The following is an 18,738-nucleotide window of genomic DNA, read 5'->3' as shown; positions in this document are numbered from 1 at the left end:
GAGGGTCATCTATATATAGAAATATATGAGAGACCCTCAAAAATATCCTTACAAATACAGTTGGAATGGTGCATGCATCTACAGGGACAGCTGGCAGAAAATATCTGGTTTTTTGCACTAGTGGCCGACAGGCCACTAATAGTGGTGGCCGGCAAGCCACACTAGTGGACGGCAGGTCACGGGAGGCATAGACTTGAAAAACCACTGTTTTGGTCCAAAACAAGGCACAAGGTTTAAAGGTTCAAAACCGAGGTTTCCTGCTGAGGAATCAAGCAGTCGACAAGCATACACATTCATCATTGAGTGATCCATTAGTGGAGCCCAAGTCTTAAGGGCCGTAAAAAATAGGGTGTCTACACAATGAGACTACATGTTTGAATGAAATATCTATATGAATGCAGGTAAATAGAGGTTGTGCTGCTTTTATTGGAATGTGATTGAGTCTTATGCTTATGAATTTGTACCCAAAAAAAGGCTTTTCAAAAACACATGAAATCAAAGCATAACCAAAATTGTCGACACAATCTATGCTTGATTACCTTAGATAGTAATGTTAGCCTTATTAATAATCAAAACATGAGCATATATCGATTATAAAAACCACATCATGACTTAGTAGAGGGTGACCTTCTGATCGGATGAGTGCGGGTGCTCAATTAATGACTTTCCCCCCCTTATACCTAAGTTCCTGAGCTGAAATACTTTGGTTATAACGGACAATGGCTTTTGGTGCGAGTCACGGGTTTTATAATTTCTTCAAAAGATTAGGTGGCAACTCTAGGATTTGGTGATATAGTCCATTTTCAGTAAAATGTTTGTAATAAAAATGGGTTTCAAATAAAAGTTGTCAGATCTAGACTTTCAATTTTTGTTTCACATTGCACTAGTGAAACTAAATCAAGAGAATGAGAGTCTAAATTGTTGGGAGCGCTTGATAACCCCAAAAGCATCCCACATTAACTCTCTGTTTTCGTCTCCGTTTCTCCTTGGTGATTGGTTCCGCCTAGGTGAACTATTCATCTTCTCTTTCTTGCTTGTACTTCCTCATTTATGCTTATCTTCTTTGACCCTTGCATACTTCTCAATCCTAACCATCAGATTCTCCATTGATGTCAGGAGAGTCTTGGCCAGGGATTGCCAAAGTGGGCTATCGTATTCTAGGTCATTTTTCAATGAAACCATGGTAAGTTCCTAGTTACAACCTAGAATTTGATTGTAAACCTTGTAATATCTCTTGGCATAGGCCCTCAAACTTTCATTGACATCCTTCTTCATAAACACCTATGAGACAACCCTCAAAGCTTGAATGTTGTTGGTGATAAATCGACCCACAAACATCTCAGTCAAACCATCCTAGCTCTTCATTGACCCTTTTAGACACCTCAAAAACCAATCTGAGGCTATATCCCCCAATGTTGCTAGGAACACTTTACATAAAAGCATATTGTTTCCACTCTACAACAACATCACATTAAGATAAAGCCTGATGTGGACATTAGGATCAGACCTACCTTTATATGTATGGAACTTTGGCATGGAAAACCTCTTTAGTGCTTCAAAAGCCTCCAACTCTACGGAGAATGGTAACCTCGGGTTAACCATTAATATAACCTCAACCACCTTCTTCTTCTTCTAAAGGAGGTTGCGTAAATCCTTCTTTGATCACCCTACTGCTTTGCTATTAACTGACTTCAACCTGTTCGACGTACTACTCTTCGTGCTGGGATTCGGTCTCTTGGATCTATTAAGATCCAATGTGTTCTCGGCATTCTGTCCTTGTCTATTCACTTGCTTTGATCCTCTAATATGTGACTGTACTTCTCTTTGGAGTTCACCTCCACCAACATGTACTGATCCTCGAGGTGAGTCCCCTAGCCTTCTCCCATTGTGTTATGCCGACACCTGCCTCCCATTCTGGACACCAGCATTTATGACCATGGGGCAAAGATGGTGGTGTCGACTGCAAAACCTGAGTTTGTACGACGAACTTCATCATAGTTTACAACTCTGCTACTTTATTGAACAAATCATTTACCTCCGTATCGCGGCGTAAGCATCGATCCTTCAAAATTTGGACATCATTTTTGTTATAATACTCCTCTTGGCCCTGATCTTGTACCCTACCATTGCCCTTTCTCTAGCCTTCCTCTACCCTTAGATTTTCGCCGTTGAAGGTATCATTTGTTTGCGCATCTACTTCTTGATTTTCTCTACCATTCTGTCCAACTCTTACGCTAAGATTGATGTGCTCTCCACCCTCACTATACAGGCCATCCTCGACCTACAGATTTTACTCATTATGTGCAACATTCGCCATCTATTCCAACTAAGTTCCTATAGACGGCGCCAAATTGTGAGTGTTGAATTTTGACCTCACAACCAAATCAAATCTCTTCATCGAGATCCTGGGAAGCCGTAGAGCATGTGCAGAAATAGATAAGCCTAACACCTACACACAAGAAGACAACAAAATCGATGGCTCATCTACCCAAGGGTACTTCGACGATCAAGTCAGTCAACTTATCTCTCAAAGATATCAACTCAATCACAAAACTCAAAACATAAAAATAAAAATAAAAATAAAAAAATGTACCTTAGGCCAGGGTGCTTTCTTTATATAATGATCAGTGCCCTACTTTTTCTAGAAGTCTTACTTAATTGGATTATATCCCTTAAAAGGATATCACTTATCCAAAACTCCTCCTATTTAGATTAAAATCAACTCCCTTAAGAGTCCATCCTTACCCAAGCAGGTAGTTTGATATCAACTAGGACTCTTGTAGGATGTCTCGGGCGCGCCTAACAGTTCAGGCTGCTTATCTCTGATCTAGTCCCATGAGTGCAGTACGAAACATAAATGAGAGTCTATATCTGAAAAATTTATAGAAAATCCATTAATCACAAAATGTGCCGTAAATGGATTGGATCACTAGATTTCAGATCTTTTGAGAAAACTAGAAAACTCATGACTTATGTCCAAGGCCACTAACTATCATAACCAAAGATGCCTTAGTTCAGGGACCTTAAGTATGAGCAGGAAAGATCATGAATTGAACACCCCCATTTACTTGATCAAAGGATTAGCCTCTACTAAACCATGATATGAGTTTTATATATAATATATGCTCGTGTTCTTATTATTAATGCTATAATTACTGTGTAAAGCAATCAGGTATAAACTATGTCATTCACTTAGGAAGGTTTTGATTTCATGCATTTTAAATGAGTTTTGAAAAAAGTACATATGAAGTAAAATTGAGCTCACATACACAATAACCAACACCATTTCAACTTGAGCGACACAATCTTCATCTACTGGCAATATTGGCAATCATAGAGATAGATTAATTAAGCAATTAGTTACATGATAGAATGTTTAATATAATAAGAAAATCATGTACAACTGAGATGCTAAAACTATAAATGCTCACCTATAAATTTACTGGCATTCAACGAAAAGATGGAAAAAAAGAATTAGCAAAATATGCATATTCTTATATGCAGACTACTAATGCAATACATATACAAGAATTCAACTTTAGATTCGACTACTAGTACATGACATGTGAATCATCTCAAAACACAAGGTAGTGCACAAAATCACATAAGAAATGATATAAAGCCAATGAGCCGAATCTAAATGCATGAAACATGGATGCAAGCATAAAGATGATGATAAAGAAAACATGATGCTATCAATAGGTATAAAAAGCTTAGAAATAAAAGGGATACAAAGAAATAGGGGTTGGAAGACATACATGGAAAAGGATAGAAAGAAATGAAGGTTGAAAGTTATTATATCAAGCCTTTGCAATGAAAGGAATAAAAAGAAATGGGGGTTTGGAGATTATTACATCAAGCAACCATAATGAAATGAATAGAAAGAAATGGGGTTGGAAGCTATTAGATCAAATAATTATAATGAAATAAATAGAAATAAATGGGGTTGGAAGTCATTACATCAAACAATTACTCAGCAAAATGAAAGTTAAATCTAACAAATCATAGAATAGAAAGGACATAAGCTACAAGAGCCCAGGAGATCATCCGTTGGAAATCGCTCTATTTGCTGTTCGGGAGTCACTTTATTTTGCCTAGAAAAATCATCTGGCTGGCCAAATAAATGGCCTAGCCATATGAAACAACTGCTAGTTGTACAATTTATTGGGCAGACAGTACAAAAAATCTGGAAATCCCTATTTTTGTGAAGCAAAGCCAAAACAAAGCAAATAAAGCATTTCCAAAGGATGTTCACCATTTCTACTCCTTCCTATTATGAGAATGTTCAAGGAGGATATAGATAGGCTTCATCCATCATTCAACAACAAAAGATGCCATATGATATGTACAAAAGCTACCAAATAGATAAAAACTAACATATATAGGAATTGAATCTAAAAGAAAGCCAAGCCAAAAAAATAAGTGGAAACCTACATTCGTCTCTTTGTGAATAAGGGTAAATTAATACCCAAATTCATATTGTTAGTTGGAGAGAATAGATTGTCACCATTTGTCAAGAGAAGCTTTACAAAGCTGGTGAAAGCTTTATAAGGCTTCTAAGAAAATAGAGAGAAAGTAAAGGAAAATGAAAGCTAGAAATTTAACAAAGAAATAGATGGAAGCTTACATTCATCTCTTTGTGAATAAGGATAAATTAATATCCAAATACATGCTATTAATTGGAGAGAGTAGATTGCCACCATTTCTAAGGAAGATTTTAGGCTGAAGCTTTATAAAGCTTCCAAGAAAATGGAAAGAAAGCAAAGGGAGATACACATAAGTCATCAAAAATAGTTGAAGACTCATCTTCTTACTCATGGAATATGGATGCAACATCCATTTCCATGTTCATAAATGAATTGAGAAGAGAGTTTTCAACACTTTTAATGAGAAAGCTCTTATAACTTCAAGAAAATAAAGAAGCTAGCAACTTAATTATGAAACTAAGATATAGAAACCTCTACACAAGTCTATATTTTATCTAAATAATGAAAAACAGTGCTAAAATGAAGTGTGTGAGAGGTAAGAAAGCAAGAGAAAGTGCAAGGAAGTAAAGAAGTAACATCATTTATAGAAGGGTGGCTAAGCCCACCACTTCCACAAGTTAAATTACATATTTAAGCGTAAGAAAACTTTGAAAACCAATGTTTGGTAAGAGAGAAAATAGATAAGAAAAGTTCTAAGTCTACCTCTACAAAGAATAAAGAACTTTTGGTCATCAAACTCTCTTCTTGGTAGCCTTAAGACTCTAGGAGATGGCTTGAATTCTCATCAAGAAGCTTCAAGTTCAAGCTTCAATGGTGTTTGGGTGGTGTATATATGAAGAGAGAGGTGGAAAAGTTGGAAGTGTTTGGGTAAAATGTGGTTTGTGCTCTCAACAATCTCTAAGCCTTTGGAAACAATTTCTAACCCTTAAAAATAAAGTGGGGAGATGATATTATAGATTTCGAGACAGAAATATCTCAGAAAATTGGCAAGTGGCACTCCCATATGCATGGAAGTCAATTTTCCCAAAAATGCTTTGTTTTTCAAACAAACTATTTGGTCAGTGCATTTTTCATCTGGCCAAATTTTTTCTGTACGGCCAGATAGAAAAAGTGTATAGCCAGATCAAAAATTGTATGGCCGCATTGTTTTGAAGGGAAAACAGGGTTTTTCCAGAGAATTATTCTCATTTTCACTCATATCTACTTTGTCTTTTGCTCGATTTACTAAAAAAACATAACACTTTGAATTTAAAATGCAAGTTTCGGAGCATTGTTGAGATATTTGGAAGTATACGGCCAAAACAATTTGAGAAATGGTTTTAAATAGGTCTAAAGTAGTTTGGTCAAAATAGGTATAAGGTTAGGGTAGCTTGAACTTGGCCTTCCTACTGAGAAATTCGAAAAATAACATATTCGCGACTTTCATCATTGAGTGTTCGGAAGAAAGCACCTAAATCTTAAGGTCAGTCAAAATGAGGTGTCTACAACTCCCTGTATTCATCTACTTATCTCGAATTCTGGCATGATCTCATCACACCTTAACAAACTAAGACCACCCACGTGACACATCGGCCAACCGCCAAGGTCACATGGATGACCCAAAAATATGTCCCCACAATATTATTTGAAATATATAAAACTAAATAATTATTCATTTATTGATCTTCCATTTAGTTGTACAATCATTTTCTTATAATTTTCATTATCAAAAAAAGTTCTTTTAACGGTTCTAGTTGCAACTGGTAGATTCAGTACTTATTTGCTTGTAGAATCAATGCTAATTACACAAGTAATTAAATGAATGGATATAAGAGATCCTTCTTTGATCTCTAGAACTTTATAATGTCATTAATTCATGGTCACCAATGCTAGAAACATTAATTAGTTTATTAATAAATATATCAATTAGACACAATGTTAAATAAGTCAAGTGGTATATCCATATGAATGTCTTGTACCTTAGTATTTTTATTAGGATATTAGTTAGTGTTTCTAGAATTATTAGTTTGTTTTAGTTTTGCAAATTGTTGTTGGGTATTCAAAGTTGAAGTGTTTGGGTGTTCAAAATTGCAATGAGTGGACTTGTTTAACACATATACATATATTATGATTGGGTGTTTGAGTTAATTTATGCATACTTTGACTAATCCTTAGATCCGCAGGCATGGCCCCAAGTAAGAAAATTTCAAAGTGTTCAATTGAAGCAACTAGCGCCCCCACGTCGCTCTTTGTGGTTTTGAAAATTACAAATATCTCATTCTTAAAATTTATCATTTAATAAAATTGACAAAAATAATGAAATTTCTAACTATATAGCAATGAAATAGTTAAAATTGTTAATTCAAATATATTGTTGACATCATTAAAAAATTTTAATTGATTTAATAGTTGATTAATGAAGGGATTGTTTGTTATGCAATTATAAATTTTAAGGTGTGAAATGTAATTTCTATAACCACGAAAGACAATTAGCATTTAAAGCAAATCTTAAGAATGTATTTATAATTGGACACTCAAGCTTAATGTCTATTTTTGAAACTTTTAGGACCCGCTTATTTTCAAAGTTAGGTTTGGTAGAATTGTTAGTGTGAGAATTGTTAATAAAGAGATTGTTAGTTAGGTGATTAAGAAATTTGTGTTTGTTTGTGATATATTTTAGTGAATGGATTAACTATATGAAATACCATACATACCCTTTGGTGTTTTGATTTATTCTAATATTATAATTTTATTTGGTACTAAAAAATATATATACACTACAACAAATTTGGGATTTAAAGACGAAACAAATTTGTCCCAAAATGTATATATTTTGTCACCCAAACTATTTACGACGAACATTTTTCGTCACCCGTTTTGTCTCCAAAGGGTCGTCGCTAAAGGGTCTTAGAGACGAAAAAAAAAATTCGTCATTGAAAATGATAAATTTGTGACGAATTTTTTTGTCTCCAATACACTTTGTTGGGAGCATACTTGTAAGTAATTAGCGACAAAATATTTTGCCATTAAAGAAGAAATTAGAGACAAAAGTATTTCGTCATAAATATAAGAAATAGAGACGAAATAATCTTGTCACGTTTAATATAAACGAAGACGAAAATTTTTTGTCAAAGAAGCTACCAATAGAGACAAAAACAAATTCATCATTAAAAATGATAAATTTGTGACGAATTTTTTTGTCACCAATACACTCTGTTGGGAACATACTTGCAAGTAATTAGCGACAAAATATTTTGTCATTAAAGAAGAAATTAGAGACAAAAGTATTTTGTCATAAATATAAGAAATAGAGACGAAATAATTTTGTCACGTTTAATATAAACGAAGACAAAAAAAATTTGTCAAAGAAGCTACCAATAGAGACAAAAACAAATTCATCATTAAAAATGATAAATTTGTGACGAATTTTTTTTGTCTCCAATACACTCTGTTGGGAACATACTTATAAGTAATTAACGACAAAATATTTTGTCATTAAAGGAGAAATTAGAGACAAAAGTACTTTGTCATAAATATAAGAAATGGAGACAAAATAATTTTGTCACGTTTAATATAAACGAAGACGAAAATTTTTTGTCAAAGAAGCTACCAATAGAGATAAAAACAAATTCATCATTAAAAATGATGAAATAATGTCAAAAAAAATTCGTCACACATTGAGGGTAATAGTGACAAAATGTGACAATATTTTTTGTCATGACAAATTCATTTAGCGACGAAATAAAGAATTTATGACAAAATTAATCATCCACCTATGCCAAAAAAGAGACAAAAAAACCTTCTTTAGGGATGGAAAATTTTGTCAATAATTTCATAATATTTTTTTCCACATTATATACCTATTTTATCAAAATCTAAATTTTAGTTCAACAAATATGACCCTGTTCATGTTGAAACCTGTTGAATATAACAATTCCATCACAACTTAACCTAACCTGTTATCAACACATTTACGAATTAACAAAATGAAAATATCCATTCATCATTACAAATAATTTCATCCTGATATAATAAAATAGTGAAATATCCACAAAATATCCAAAAGTTATAGCTTGTTCAATTCCACCAAAAATCCAACAATAACTAGTGTAACTCCAAAAAGTATGTGTATCCTTATCAAACAAAAATGAACATTCAAACAAATTACATCATTGTTGCACGTCAAAAATGCCACCCCAATCCAATCTGCAAAAAAATAAATTAAAAGTTTTAGTAATTAATCAATTATACAAAAGATTAAAAACATTAGTAACTCATCAATTTACAATTAGATCAATTATACAATTTATCCCTGTAACAGACTTTTTTTTAGATTATGAGAATAAAAAATTAATTTTAAGGCTAATTCACAAATGGTGCATCCCATTAATGTGCCGTAAGTTCATACAACTTATATTGGTCCCTCCTAAGGTGTTTCTATTGGTTCTTGTACAAATCTATAATTGTGTGATAATTTAGCATTTCGACAGCCTTTTTTCAAGCTTTAAGTATAGAGAAAAAAATATATTTTTTAGACTAATTCACAATTTATACATCATGCGCACCTGTACAAATTGGATGTCATATGCATGTTTCCATTACTTCCTAATTCTTCAAACATGTATTCTTTTATAAAATTTGTTATATTAAAGTTAATATACTTTACCAAGAAGTATGTCCACTTGTGGATGAGTCCCCTCCACTTCCAAAGTGTCCAGTGAATCCTTTGGTCCTCAAAAAGTTGACAACATCAGCCATTATCTCCCCTTGCTTCTTCTTACCCTCTTCAAGATCTTCTATTTTATTGTTCTGCATTTGTATTTGTTCCTTTTGTGTCTCTATTTGCATCTCAAGGCGCTTCACATAATCATTTGTTTCAGCATATATGGTAGTGGCTCTCCTAATAGAGGATGAAGGTCTCATGCCAAGTCCCTTCACATAGCCAGACCTTGGCTTTAGGACTTTGATTGATAGCTCTTCTGCAGTCAAAGGGGTTGATCCTGGCTGTGAGAGGTGATCAGCCTGTGTCTGTATCATATTTTCCTATCAAATATAAAAAAAAATAAATAATTATTAGAAAATTAAATAAGATTATAACAAATAGTATTCTAAAATTTTGTTAATAAAAATTGCAATATATACTCACATAATTACACTGAGCTTGAGATGAGATCCACTCATGTGTTTTCTCATTATAGTGAGTTTCCTTGTACAACTCTGCTAGATCAGGTAGCATCTTCTTTTCTCGTGCCTAATTCGATAGACCAAATATTCAATAAATAAAGCTAAGAATCTAATATAATTCTGAAAGTGCAAGGATACGTACCAGTTTTTCTACTCTAACAGGGATTGACCTAGAACCACACCTATGTTTTGTATACATCCTTTCTCTGTTCGCGATGTTGGCCTTTGATTGTTCCTATAAGGAAGAATGACCAATATAACAATGAAATGTATCATTAGTAAGACAAATATGTTGGCTTTTGATTGTTCCTATAAGGAATAATGAACCAATATAACAATGAAATGTATCACTAGTAAAACAAATTTAATGGTTGATAATAAAGAAATTGCATTGTTCCTCTCTATCATTTTCCTATATATCATTTCAACTTAAAAGATATTTCAAATTATTCACTAGTTTCATTCAATTCTGTGAAAAATAGATTAGAGGACTTGTTGAGATTTCATCATAAGATGGTTTTTCTGGGTGAAAAAAGAAAAACGAGTAATTTACACCGTTCACAAATAGGGGGCATATAAGCATGGGCAAGATAGATTGTGAAAAAATCCATTTACATTTCACAAGATATGGAACAATTACTGATACCAAACTCATAACCCTTTCTTTCTTCCGCAACTCTATCAAATCTAAAGTTCTGTCTCAATACCCTATATTAGTTACTTAGCTAGTTGCTTACCATTATCATGAAACTTCAGACCAAACCCAAGAACAAACAGAAAATTAATACAATCACAGAAACTGAAATCTTAGTTCTTTAGTCTATGATGTGAAAGATGCACTTTAAGGAACCATAAATTAATCTCCTATTATGCGAGCCTTCCAATCCATGTTTAATAGTTTCCCTTTCTCATTTTTCCACTTATTTGGTTTTTATTATGTTCCACTTACATGCCTAGAAGATAAAGGGAAAATAATACATATGGAATTTCACAGCAAATTGATTGTGTTCTTTCTAGTTGTTTTAGAATCTCTCCCTATTCTAATCAAATTCTTTCTTCGCTAATATAATAAAAAAGATGAAAATGTTACCAGAAATTCTTTAGTGTTCCACTTTTTATCAATAAGATCTATCCACCTGGTAGGATCGACATTCTTTGGTGGGTGGTTTCTTGCATACTCCTCCCCTTTAGCCTCCTTCAGCTCCATGAATTGTTTGTGCAGCCTATAGGTATGGTTACTCAATCTCCGACCAAATTTTGTGTTCATTGCCTTCTCTATATCAACAGGGTCTCCTTGTAAATCAAATTGATCCTGCAAAAAATAGATAAGTCATAGATAATTCTTATAAAAAATAAAATAATTACAATAAATAATTAAGATTTCTAACCTATTATAAAAATGAGTAAAATCTCCTATAAGTAGACAACGAACTTACATTCAAGCGTTGAAACATCGCCTCCTTAACGGAGGCATCAACATACTTCCACCTACGAACACTTGGATTTGGTAAACGAGTTCGCACTTCTACACCAATCTTTGAGGCTAGTTTTGAGGCATAGTCCCCTACCGGTGCACGAAATTCTGGAGGGATAGGCATGCTAAGCTTTCCATCTTTATCAACAAGGCCTTGAACCTCTTTGCCTCGAGTCGGGCCACGAGCACGCTTAGCAGCTGATATTGTGAAGCCATAATATTGAAATAGTATGTGAACAAATTTAATTAAGATCTCAAATCAATGTAAATAAAGAGTGTGTCTTACCAATAGTATTACTAGCAGTCACCTCAAGTTGAGGCTCCACATTGAGAGGTGGTGGCGGATTGCTAGTCACCTCAGGACGTGAAGAGGTATCCCCCTCTTCTAATGCGTGGGTTAATGCCTCATGATGAGATTGTGAACGGGTTCTCGATGGTATCTCTAACAGCTGAATAACATAATAAAATATGAATATATGTACAAAGATATACATGTCTATGTGTGTATGAATTGAAAGTAACAAGAAAGAATATATTTCACAATGCATAAATGTATAGTACCTCATGCTCAAACGAATCATAGGTTTCAGTGTCACTGCCATCTTCAGCCTCTGACGGTCGATAATCATCATCATTTTCCTCAATTGGTATTTGTTTTTCCTTCCTCAATTTCTTATGTTGAACCGTAGCCTTCAAACAAGTTGTTATATTCTTCACTCCTAGGGTCTTCATTCTCTCACGGTTTTTATTAATATTCTTCATTCTTTGTTTCTCATAGTTCGTTACCTTCTTAGTTGCGGTACTTGGTTTGGTCAATTGCTTTTTTTTAGCGTCCATTTTGCCCAACTATAAAGCATAATTGAACATTTTTTTGGTGGATACGCATAATTGAACATTAGATGTAAAGAAAAGATAATTATATATTTCTATACATAAAGCATAAAGCAACAACAATCTCAACAAGTGGATATGTCATATAGGCTCTAAATCATTGAAATATGGCTAGAGTGATATGGATGATTTTTGTTTTTACCATTTACTTATCATAGAACAAATTAATTACAAAGCCATCAGACACACAATATGACCAATCAATGATAAACCTACATAACAGTGGATGAACCCCACAACTGAAATTCAACTACATTAATTAAGAACAATGTTCATACAGAAAGTGCAAAATAGCTACAAATCCTAGTCTACAGCAAGATCCATATCGTAATCCACATCAGGTTCGTCACACTCTTCATTTTGTTTGTCAGCTCTTTTCTGTATCATTGTTTCGTCAGATGACCTAACCCTTGTAACAACTTCTGCTTCAACACCATCTCTATAACATTGAACATTAGGGTCGATGTCAATTGGAACAACATCGGTAATATTTTCTTGTTGGAACACATCGTTTTCTTCTGGTTCATGTAATGATTCTCCATCACCTACCTCTGGTACATCAAAGACACCCCTATGTTGCACTCGTTGAACGACTTGCCAAGGTTGTCCCCATTTGGTATCATTTAAGTAAAAGACTTGCTTAGCCTGGCTAGGCAAGATGAAAGGGTCGTGTTGATACCACCGACTTGTGACATCAATACTTGTGCAATAATCATCAGTTCGCAATGTTCTACTTCGACCTGTATTTCCTGTGTTGTACCATTCACACTGGAACAATACAACTTTGTTATGACACATGTACTCCAATTCCCAAACATTGCACAAGTGACCATAAAATTCATGCGTCACTCCCTCATGATCCCCTTCCATAAGCACACCACTATTCTGACTGCTACGGCGATTGTCTACTTCTCTTGTACGAAACCGTACGCCATTGATTATGCAACCTGAGTACTCTTTTACTAGTAAATTTGGGCCATTTGCTAACGACCATAAATCATTGGTTGCTTCTGGTGACTTTTCTTCTCTCAATATATTTATCTACATTCACATATAACGTACATTAAGATAGTAAAAATCTATATAATAAGATAGGAGGGTTTTTGAAAATGTACCAAATGTATCAGAGATACATTTAATCTCAAAGGCTCAGATCAACTCTAAGAAAAATCAATGGTTCAAATTAATAGATGATTCCCGCCCAAACAATTCCCCTCACCTTTCCACCTATCCACGTCTCCTCCCCACCTTCCCTCTTTATCTCTCTCTCCCTCTCTGTTCTTCTGGATCAGTTGAAATCTGATCTAGGTTGAAGAAGAAAAAGCAAAAGAGAACAATAGCAGGGGAGAGCAAGAGAGAAGAAGCAACGAAATCGCAGGGGAGATCAATCTCGGAGTTGGCTAGGGTTTCCGATTGAGCAAAAGAGAAGAAGCAGCTGTTATTATATAGATAGATATTCAAGTCTCAAAACCCTAACATATATATATATATATGCTCAGATCTAGCTGGGAAGATCGTAGTTGGGAACAGACTCTGATTTATCGAGACATTAAAGCATGTAATGTATTGCTAGACTCCGAACTCAATGGCTGACCAGAGTGGTGGGAACAGTGGGTTATTTATCTCCGGAGTTGACTTGGACTGAAAAGTCGACTACAAGCTCCGACGTGTTCGTTCTTGGGGCTTTATTGCTTGAGGTTGTGTGTAGAAGAAGACCGATTGAATCGAAAGCTTTGCCAGAGGCGTTGATTTTGGTGGATTGGGCGTGAGAGGGCTGGAAAGTGGGTTCGATTTTGGAGGTGGTAGATCCAAGATTGGGAGGTGAGTTTGATGAAATTGAGGTTGTGGTGGTGGTGAAACTTGGTTGATGTGTTCGAATAATGTTCAGGTGAAGAGGCCGAGTATCAAACTTCGATGAGTCTCTCTCCAAGGTCTTCACCCTCACCGACCTCACAAATCGAAGATCGCAGATATTCATCGACACAACTCCGGTATAAATCGATACCAAGACACTGGAAAGCCTCTACGATGTGTTGTGAGTGAAGAGAAATGCGCCGCCGTCACCATGGTTTTCGATCGGATCTGTTGTGGATCGCTCTGATCGAGAGAGAGAGAGGAGTCTACCACCAACTTCACTACCACTAAACATCGACGCCGCCATCTACCACCAACTTCACTCTCTGCTTCGAACCCCCCTAGGAGCTCTCTGGTACCCCCCTTTCTCTCTCTCTCTCTCTCTGTATGTATATATATATATATATATATATGCTTCAAGTTTTTTATTTTTAATTTTAGTTGGATAAATTGTTGTTTGTTGGTGGAAGGTTATCAAAGAGACAACTGATTTTTGTAGCTCCTCACATCTTAAATTGTAGCCAATTCCAAGGTTATCAAAGAGATAGCTTTTTTCTTGGTTAGTAAATCTTTCTCTTTCTCTCTTTATATGGATGTGTCTGTTAATATTTTTGTGATATACATAGTTTTTTGGGTGGAAGCCACATTGATGAACTTTGATAACTCCTTTTGGCCCTAAATAAAAATTGACATTGTAACTGTGTACTGAAATATGCTTCAGGTTTTTTATTTTTAATTTTAGTTGGATAAATTGTTGTTTGTTGGTGGAAGGCTATCAAAGAGATAGCTGATTTTTTAGATTGCAGCTCCTCACATTGTAAAGCTGAAGATAGCCATGTTATAGCCAATTCAAAGGTTATCAAATAAATAGCTTTTTTCTTGGTTTGTAAATCTTTCTCTTTCTCTCTTTAAATAGAAATTGACGTTGTAACTGTGTACTGAAATGTATATATTGAAATTTCTGACTGTAGGGGCAAAGTTTCAAGATCAAAAAATGTACCCATGTGTGCTCCCTACCACAGTTAGAGGGACTGTGTGTATTGAAATTTCTTTCATGAGTTGGCATATCTAAGTTTATACTTCAAAGAAATGTACCCATGTGTGCTCCCTCACTCTAAAATTCATTAATGTACCGATGGTTGCTGATTTTGTTTTCAAGTGCTAAACTTTTTCTGTGTTTTCGTTCTCTTCTCATTCTTATTTTATTATTTTTTTATAACTTTGTTTTCAACTCAATGAGGAGTTATCTTTGTTTGCTGCAGCATTGTCATCTAATTGTGATGATATAATAGATTTTACTTGCAAGAGTGATTGTGTTTTTCATGTTAAAAAATTGTCACTCACAATGGAGAGTTGAAACAGTGATTGTATTTTATTTTATTTTTTGATCAGAGTGATTGTATTTTATTTTATTTTTTGATCAGAGTGATTGTATTTTATTTTATTTTTTGATCAGAGTGATTATGATTAATTGCTATTTACTGTCTGTTAATGGGAATCTTATATAATGGTCTTTCTAGCATGATTATTAGTAGCTGATTGGTGTAATTGGTTTGCTGTGCTTGGTTTAGCGTGTAGCATTTTCTTTTTATTCATTTATTTATTTATTATTTTTTTTTGGGGGAGGGGGGTCCCTAGCAAGAGTGTTTGGTTTGTTTTTCTATATGCTCATAGAAATTATTTTTGTGCTTTTTTGGCATTCATATTTGCGAGTTGTGATGTCACATATGTTTGGTTACTTATTGGTAGTTGTAAAGAAGTAACCTACTGTTAAGAGATGGAGGCTTCCCTTCCCTTGCATTGTAAAAGGGAAAGGTGAGAGAAATGGATAAAAAATTTAGCTTATATTTCATTGACATTTCCCTTACCTTTTTTTGTTTTTTTTTCTTCAAATTCCTATCCAAATCCATGATTTGTACTTTTATTTGGAACATATGATTTTGTTTTTATTGTTTTATAGTTGAAACCTATGTTATTTGATTTTGTTTTTGTTTCTGACGATTATTTGAGTTTCGATAGAGTTGTTTTGTGGCAATTCACTTCCCCTCTTTCAAATTCATTTTTTTTTTTTTATAAAAATGTTTTAGTTGAACTGAAGGTGTTCAATGTTATGGTGATTATAGAACTTATCATTGCTTCTTATTTTTAGATTTTTTTGGACCTTTTATGTTATGGTGATAATGACTTAAATGTTTTTTTTAAAAAAAAAGATACAAAAGACATAGAGCAATTCAAGTATTGGTTTCTATTGTGGGTTAATACTCCTTATATCATAGTGGTACTTTTATATAATTTTCATTTTGTTATTCATATTTAGGGGCTTCTCTAAATTTCATCAATTTACATACAAGTTTAATTGTACTAATGCATTGTTCACAAGTTGTTTGACAAAATAAGTATGAGAGATTTTTCTTTTTTCTTTTCAATCTTTGAGATATATTATTTTTGAGTTTTAGCTGAAGTTCAAATGGAACCAACCACTGGAATAGAACAGCAGGGATTCATTGACTAAGGAAAAACAACAGTGGTGTTATAGGGTATGCTAGCCTTAAATCTCCTCTTGCAAAGGTACAATTTTCTCCTAACTGGTTTTTACATGAGTATTTGCTCATAAAAAAAAAATAATAAAAAATTGTATGTTGTTTTTGTGTTTGTGAATGGAGCAGAGTTGAAATGTTATAGTAACAACAGTGGATAGTGGAAGGAGAGCTCCGCAATAAATTTCTAGGCTTGAATGAGGAGAAGAGCTCTATTGATTTTGATGTAAGTGGGATTACCTTAAAAGTTGGTTTCTCGAACTCGGCTCACAAGGTAACGTGAACTGGTTTGTATCTCTCTATTTGGTTGTTTGACAATGCCAAAATCCAGTCCAGTGTTTTTTTCCTGGTTTCATTCAGATTTTAGTTTTTTTTTCCCCCGATTTTCCCTGCTCTATTTTTGACCCAAAATAATCTGCTGTTGTGTGTGCAATCTTTTTTTATTTTGTATTCAAAGTTTGATTTTTTTTAAATAAAGTATTTGTAAATGGAAAGTAATTTTTTTTCCAAACTTAGAATATGTTTTGTTCTCTCATTTTTGGGTGTTTGGGTTGTTTTCATGCATCCTTTCTTTCCAGGTCAGTTTTTTTTGGGTTTTTGTTTCACTCATCTGTGTTTTTATTTTTGTTGATTGATTGTTTTAATTGATAGGAAGGTTCCAATATCCAAGTTAGTTTTTTTTTGTTTAATTTTTAAATGGAAAAGCATTAAACTTAAAATCTGTTGGGTGTTTGTTCCATTGGGTTGTTTTTTTTTACGATTTCCCTGCTCTGTTATTTTATTTTATTTTATTTTTGTGTTCAAAGTTTGATTTTTTTTAAATGGAAAAGTATTTGTAATGGAAATGTATGTTTTAAAATGGAAAACTTAGAATCTGTTGGCTTCAAATTCTACTGGAAACTTAGTATATGTACAGAAAAGCATCAAACTTAGAATTTGTTGGGTGTTTGTAACATTGGGTTGTTTTTTTTTACGATTTCCTTGCTCTGTTTTTTTTTATTATTATTTTGTATTCAAAGTTTGATTTTTTTAAATGGAAAAGTATTTATAATGGAAAAGTATTGATTGCTAATGAAACTTCCAATCTGTTGGGTTCAGATTGTAATGGAAACTTAGTATATGTATATGTATATGTATTTTAATATCAAATGGGTTTTATTCTGTAATGTGTCCATTCATATTTTTTTTAGAATCTGTTGGGTTCAAATTGTAATGGAAATAACCTGTTTGTTTTTTAGAATCTGTTGGGTTTATATATTTTTTTAGAATCTGTTGGTTTAAGTCTTTTTCCCCTTTCAATGTTGTCTCTCCCCTTCTCTCTCTGTTGGGCTGTGACTGATATAAACAAACAGGTTATTTTAGGGTTTTGTTTACGGGTCATTTATGTTTTTTTTTTTAAATCAATCTAATACATATTAATTCACTGGAAACTCCCACAACTTTTGAGTTTGTGATTTTTTTATTTTTTATTTTTAGATAACAGGGTTTGGTCAAAACCTCCCACTTGAGGGCATTGTAAAAATTATATCTGATAACATTGTATTTTCCAGTGAAGCAGTGTTGATGTGATAATATTGTCACTTGGCTGGTTCGGTCTTTTATTAAATAGAATGATCATTGTGATTTTTTTCCCAGTTAAATTTTTGGGCATTGTAAAAATTAACTCAACTAACTGGTTGGGGGCTGAGAGTAGGTTTTTATTGATCCCATAACCCTGAAATATTGAATATACCATCTCACAAATTTTATAAGATAATAAGCCTGAAGATATGCAGGTAAGGATGTCTAAAACCAACCTTTTTTCCTTCGCGTCTTTTCATTTTTTTGAGGTTCCCATTGAAGTTGTTCTTTGTTTACATTCTTTGCAGCCTATCCCCAATCAAAAGATCCACTGGAGATCGCTTCATGGTCTCCCTAACAGGTAAATCCCTCTGATTATAACTATTAAATTATTTATTCCTTGAAGTATTTTTATTGGCTGTTGTAAACTCCCACAGCTTCTGAGTTTGTGAAACTCCCATAATTGTTTGAGTTTGTGAAATTGTTTTTCCAGTGATGCAGTTATATCTGGTAACATTGTATTTTTCAGTGATGCATTGTTGATGTGCTAAAATTGTCACTTCTGTTTTTGATTAAATATAATGATCATTGTAATTTTTTTTCCCAGTTAAATTTTTGGGCATTGTAAAAATTAATTCAACTAACTGGTTGGGGGCTGAGGGAAGGATTTTACTGATCCCATCTCACAGATAATAAGCCTGAAATATTGAATTCTCTTTATCCCATCTCACAAATTTTAGAAGATAATAAGCTTGAAGATATGCAGGTAAGG

At 33.7% G+C, this 18,738-nt stretch overlaps 1 protein-coding gene and 1 long non-coding RNA gene across 3 annotated transcripts; one reads left to right on the top strand and one right to left on the bottom strand.

Annotated features, from left to right (window-relative positions):
* Positions 1-8,436: 8,436 nt before the first annotated feature.
* Positions 8,437-11,430, bottom strand: LOC114319599 (uncharacterized). 2 transcript variants are annotated; one of them, XM_082891740.1, is made up of 6 exons: positions 11,087-11,430; positions 10,741-10,962; positions 9,793-9,885; positions 9,613-9,717; positions 9,133-9,509; positions 8,437-8,672 (listed from the first exon to the last, which is right to left on the bottom strand). In XM_082891740.1, coding segments are annotated over exons 1-6 (960 nt in total). In that variant the 5' UTR covers positions 11,249-11,430; the 3' UTR covers positions 8,437-8,671. The 2 variants fall into 2 exon arrangements, with proteins under 2 accessions (XP_082747866.1, XP_082747865.1); XM_082891739.1 differs by lacking the exon at positions 8,437-8,672 and having other exon boundaries at positions 9,035-9,509.
* A 4,656-nt stretch (positions 11,431-16,086) lies between these two features.
* Positions 16,087-17,352, top strand: LOC145801669 (uncharacterized). Its single transcript, XR_014343311.1, has 2 exons — positions 16,087-16,437; positions 16,536-17,352. It is a non-coding gene; the product is annotated as an uncharacterized LOC145801669 (long non-coding RNA).
* Positions 17,353-18,738: the final 1,386 nt, after the last annotated feature.

Source organism: Camellia sinensis, chromosome 10 (genome assembly GCF_055761805.1).
Source record: "Camellia sinensis isolate YWXY chromosome 10, ASM5576180v1, whole genome shotgun sequence".
Classification (NCBI taxonomy): domain Eukaryota; kingdom Viridiplantae; phylum Streptophyta; class Magnoliopsida; order Ericales; family Theaceae; genus Camellia; species Camellia sinensis.
Note: the sequence above shows the minus strand (reverse complement) of the source record. Positions and strands in the feature narration are given on the sequence as shown.

Bases quoted from the DNA above. Each gene is read 5' to 3' on its own strand.
- LOC114319599 (XM_082891739.1), bottom strand. From the start codon at position 11,248: ATGCCTATCCCTCCAGAATTTCGTGCACCGGTAGGGGACTATGCCTCA. The intron at 9,886-10,740 runs GTAACATTTTCA...TCTTCCTTATAG, and splicing joins GGAACACTAAAGAATTTCTG to GAACAATCAAAGGCCAACAT. The intron at 9,510-9,612 runs GTGAGTATATAT...TATATTTGATAG, and splicing joins CTCAAGCTCAGTGTAATTAT to GAAAATATGATACAGACACA.